The following is a 5,032-nucleotide window of genomic DNA, read 5'->3' as shown; positions in this document are numbered from 1 at the left end:
GGCTATTTTGGGACAGGGAGGATCCTGGGAGGATGCTGGCGAGGTCAGAGTAGGAAGGGAAAGAGGTGGGTTTTCTGCCCACGATTATGTGTCCCAAGCCTTCTGGATGCTGCTCAGGGGCCCGAGGCTGCCACAAGGAAGAACACACCCACCACAGGGCTCCAGCCTTGGCCCGGCTGGCTGCAGAGGAAAACTGGGGGCAGGCACAGGGCTGGGGCTCTAGGTTCCAAATCCAGTGGCCACAGTGGGACGGAAGAGTGTGTGTTTATTTGTTGTGTCCTAACAGCAAGTGATTTCAGCATCAGGCAAGAGTCAGAGCCGTCTCAGAGGGGGAGAGGTGTCAGAAGTCAACCGGAGGTCAGGTGGAGAACACCGGAAAGCATCCAATCACCCAGGAATGATTACTGATGATAATTTATTGAACATTCATTGAGCATCTACTATGTCTGGAGCATAATATTAGGCGCTGGCCAGAAAAAAAGTGAATAATGCTTTGCGGCACTTTACAATTGTGTAAGTCCTTCTGCAAGCATCAGGAGCCTTAAAATCGTTCATAAAGTGGTTTATAAACTCTGACCCTAAGGAAATAATCGGAGATGCATGATTCACGTACAAGGATGAGAGTGGTGTTTTACTGACTTTGGGGACCACAGACATTTCAGAATGCCAGAAATCCACTGTGCCTGTTTCCAGCATTCCAGGGAAGGTCATCCATCAATGTCAAGTGCTCAGTACTGTGCCTGGAACAGAGTGGGTGCCCAGTGAGGGGCAGGGGCAGTAACCGCTGTTACTCAGCACAGGTTGGCAGCCACGTGGCCCAGGCCTTAGTGTGGAGGAGGTACCTTTACCACGGGGTGAGAAGCCTCAGGTTGGGCAGAGGGGGAAGGTTCAGGGACCCAGCAGAACTCAGCCTATCCTAGGAGATGCATTTTACTCTGTAGCTCTGCTGTCTGAGACGCCTCTGTGCAGCCCTCCAGTCCTTCTCTGCTGACTCTGCAAAAAGCTGGGAGAGCATCTTACTCTCCTTCTGATTTTGCCTCAGTTTGGGGCCTTTATATTCTCCTGGTGTTGCTCACCTGGCTCTGAGCTATATACTTCGGGGCAAACTGCCCTCTGGGGAATTCTGCAACACTCGGGACACCCCTGCTCACTCTCCTCCCATCTCCTGGCCAACTCAGTCCCTGACAGTGGCCCTTCCCACAGAGGACCAGTGTCAAGCCCTTCTTCTCCCCCAGCACCTCCAAGCATCCTTCCTCTCCACCACCTCTGAGCTGCTCATGCTGCTTCACAGCTTCCTCCTCATCATCCAAGAGCTGGAGCACTCTTCCAGATCCTTCCTCCCTCCTGCCACATCCCTTCCTAGCTCTCAGCCTCCCAGGACCATCCGACTCAGACTCTCCCAAGCGCAAAATGGATACCTATTGGTAGGCCCCCACTTTAATCGAGGCAGGACATGAGAAACCTGGTCAGGTGGGGAAGGGAGAAGGATGAGCCTGTCTGCCCATAATGTGCCCCCGACACCAGGACACAGTGTTTGATAAGGATTTCAGTGCATCTTTAAAGTGCAAGAGGAATCGAGGAGAAAAACAAAAAATAACAGTAGTGCTCACTAGGAATCAGGGAAGTACTAAGTACTCTCTATGGGGATCTCACTGAACCTCTGCCATATACCTGCAAGGTGGGTATTATCCTCATTTCTCAGACCAGGCCACCGGGGCAGAGAGAGGTTAAATAACTCTCTGAAGGTCACACAGCTGGTAAATGTTAGAGCTGGAATTCAAACCTCTATCTTCCATGGTTCCAAGTCTCCTGCCCTTCACCAGCATTCTATACTTCAAGCAAGAACAGTTGCAACTGACCGAGAGCTACGAGGACGACAGACACGGTGGTTTGAAACGCAGGCTGCCCCACAAACCCCGATGCACACGGTTGCTCTGCCCAGGCCCCGTCAACACACCGTTACCTTCATCTCATCTCATTAATCCTGGCATTCTTTCCCCAAAAGCTATCCCAGATCCCAGGGCTCAATCTCTGGGGCCCCAAGGGAGGGAGGGAGCTTCCCAGGGCTCCCGGACACCCTTTTAATTAACCCAGATGACCCTCTTCTGCCTGAGGCCAGCTGAATCCCATCATGGTCTCACCAGCTCCCGTGGCACCTGAACTGTGACTCCCAACTGTGACTCAGCCCACTCACTCTCCAGTGAATGTGGTCCCTCCATTTCCCATGTGTTCAGCATCTGTCGGCCTCTCATCCCTGGCTTGGGGACCCTGAGTGGGGGCTCCTAGGGCTCCTCGGCCCCTGTGTCCAGTGGAGTGTCCTGCCACAGCGGGCAGCCAGGGCCACACTCTGAGCTGGCAGCGGTCTGGAGCGGGGCAAACCCTCGGCGGTTGCTTGGGAGTGGTACCTTGCCCCACACCCTGTTTCAGCTTCCTCCCTCAGCCCCAAAGGGGTGCAACCCATTCCTATTACTCATGGCAACGGTGAAACTTGCCCAGCTGTCATTCTCGTAGCTTAATAACGATAGTGGGTAACTTAGAAAACCATGACTTGTCAATATTACTAACTGCAGACAATGCAGTTAAACCTCTGTGCTTGGGACTCAGGCCACAGCTGGGACTGAATGAGCAGATGTGGCAAGGAGCGGGCCACGCAGCCCAGGGGAAGAGCACTGGAACACGTCCTCGGTAGGGAGCTGCCCATACAGGGTAGGAAACGGCAAAGGCAGACTCGGAATCCACATTGGACTGGTTAGCTTGATCACACCACATCACCCAGCAACCTTAAGCTTGTTTGTGTGTGTGTGTGTGGCCTAGATACCAGACAGTGAACACACAGGCCCCTAAGCCACCTAGCTGGGGCAGGCAAGGTTTTGCAATTACAGGGTAATTCATTCATTTGGGTAACAAGCGCTTCTGAACCGACTGTGTGTCAGGAGCAAGAGGCACAGTGGGGGGGCTTCTCTTCTCTTCAACTCTACATAACACGTCACAAGTTGCCACACCCATTATCTTGCCTGGTTTCACAGGCTGGTGTGCACAGCACCTGGCCCATAGAAGAGCTGATGAATAAATGAAAGCTTGAATAAGCAAATGAATGATGGATGGGGGATGGGGCCAATCAATTGGTACATGGAGGGTGAACATCAAGGACACTGTCATTTCCATCTTCCAAATGAAAAGTGATGCTCTGAACAGGGTGTGGCATGGCCACTGAGAGGGCCTCTGGTGTGTGACCCCATCCTTGTCACCCCTTCGCAGGGCTCCTTACCTGGCGGGCAGTGACACCCCGGAGACGTCTTCGGTGTCTCCCGGCGCCTCCGTGAGTGGAGCTTCCATTTCTGCACAAGGAGACAGAGAAGAACAGTCACTGGGAGTTGTAAATGCCAAGTTCTGGAAAGCGGCTGGGGGCTGGGGGGTGGGAGGGAGAGGGGGCGGGGGAGAGGGGCCACCTGGGGGCTGGCGGGGGGGCTGGTCCTGGATCAAAGACTGGCCACCGGGCATCTGGATAATAAGAAGCAGACGGAGAGGTCCCATCTTGGTAACCTCGGGCTCTGATGTCTTCGGAGAGCTCTGAAGGAAATTAACTCAAGCCCAGGACCCTATAAAGCAGTGTGGCCTTCCTGCTGCTCTTCTTGGCTCTCTGCTAATTGTTTCCTGTCTAGCTCTGGGCACCTATGGATCCCGGGGGCAGGGACAGTGACCTCTTTTCTTCCGGTGTTGCTCACAGAGCCAGGTACAGGCAGGCCCTCTGTCCCTCCATCAGAACCCTTTCTCACCAGCTTGCCTATCCTTGGGCCAATCTGGAAGGCCCCAATGATGCGGCAACAAGAAGACTGAGACGCCTGCCCTCAAGGAGCTGCCACTTCCGTGGAGATGAACTGATGACAGGTACACACCTGCCAGCCCTGACACCTGGAAAGGGCAGGGCACTGAGCGCCTCGGTCCTCACCACCACCGAGGGAGGGGATTGCGGGGTGTGGGGGGGAAGACAGAGGTTAACACGTGTGCCTCTGGGGTCAGACCGCCTGGGATCCTAGCAGTTCTTGGCCCCTGAGCTGATAACAGTCCTGACCTTATTGGTTACAGAGAGGATCAAAGAAGTTGGTGCATAGAAAGAAAGGTGCCCAGGAGGCATCAATAAATGTTAGCTATTATTACACTCATTTTATAGGTGAGGGACCTGGGCACAGAGAAGAGACTAACCTGGCCGAGGTCACAGGGGAGGAAGGCTGAGATTTGGACACCCTCTCTCTGAAGCTAGTGCTGCAGTTAGAAGCTGGTAGTTCCAGAACCAAACTGGCCTTTAGATGTATTTTTATTTGGTTCCCTCAGTGATTTGTTTTTCAATGAATTTGTCCCCAGTGTTTTGAAGAGGCTGATTTCACATGAAAGTCTGTGTTTCTAACTTCTCTTGAAAAACTGGAAGATCTGGGCCCATGGCGCCTGTACTGTGTGGCTGGCTGTGACTGGCTGTCCTGTGCACTGTGGTCCCCACCCTGACCTGTTGACCGGTTAGGAGGCCGGCTGGCTCCCCGCAAGCATTTCCCCAGCACATGGCTTCCCACTACTGTGTAGTTCTGCCACTCAGGGTGAGAGGTAAAGGAAGTCACGTGGAAGGTGTCATAGGACTTGGTGTCACCTCTGGTTTGGTGGTGGAGAGGGAAGGTCAGGAAAGCTTCCATCAAACTAATGTCTGCTGAGTGCCCACTGTGTACTGGCGCTAAGCTGGGTGCTTTTACAGGGAATCACATCTATTTTTCATAATCAAACTCTAAGGTAGGTTAAATAGTGACCTCATTTCTTGATGAAGGAAAGTGAGGCTCAGAGAGGTTGAGTGACTTGCCCAAGGTCACACAACCAGTATGTGGTGGATGTGGGATGAGAACTCAGGCCTTTTGATATAAAGTCTACTCCATCCTGCTGGAGAAGGGTGTGTACAAACTCCCCTGGAAGAGGGAGTTCAGCCATTGTGTGTGTACCTGTGTGTGTGTGTGCGTGTGTGTGTGTGTGTGTGTGTGTGTGTGTGTGTGTG

General features: G+C 53.1%; 1 protein-coding gene across 1 annotated transcript in view; it reads right to left on the bottom strand.

The window, feature by feature from the left end:
• Window positions 1-2,282: 2,282 nt before the first annotated feature.
• The window catches only part of LOC129391653 (collagen alpha-1(XIII) chain-like), a 20,786-nt gene continuing 18,036 nt past the window's right edge, over window positions 2,283-5,032 (bottom strand). Inside the window, exons 2-3 of the mRNA XM_055081215.1 lie at window positions 3,249-3,338; window positions 2,283-2,363 (exon numbers count right to left, since the gene is read on the bottom strand). Coding sequence (XP_054937190.1) covers window positions 2,283-2,363; window positions 3,249-3,338 — 171 coding nt within the window. The remainder of the gene's footprint in view (window positions 2,364-3,248; window positions 3,339-5,032) is intronic.

Source organism: Physeter macrocephalus, chromosome 20, assembly GCF_002837175.3.
Source record: "Physeter macrocephalus isolate SW-GA chromosome 20, ASM283717v5, whole genome shotgun sequence".
NCBI classification, from domain to species: Eukaryota; Metazoa; Chordata; class Mammalia; order Artiodactyla; family Physeteridae; genus Physeter; species Physeter macrocephalus.
Note: the sequence above shows the minus strand (reverse complement) of the source record. Positions and strands in the feature narration are given on the sequence as shown.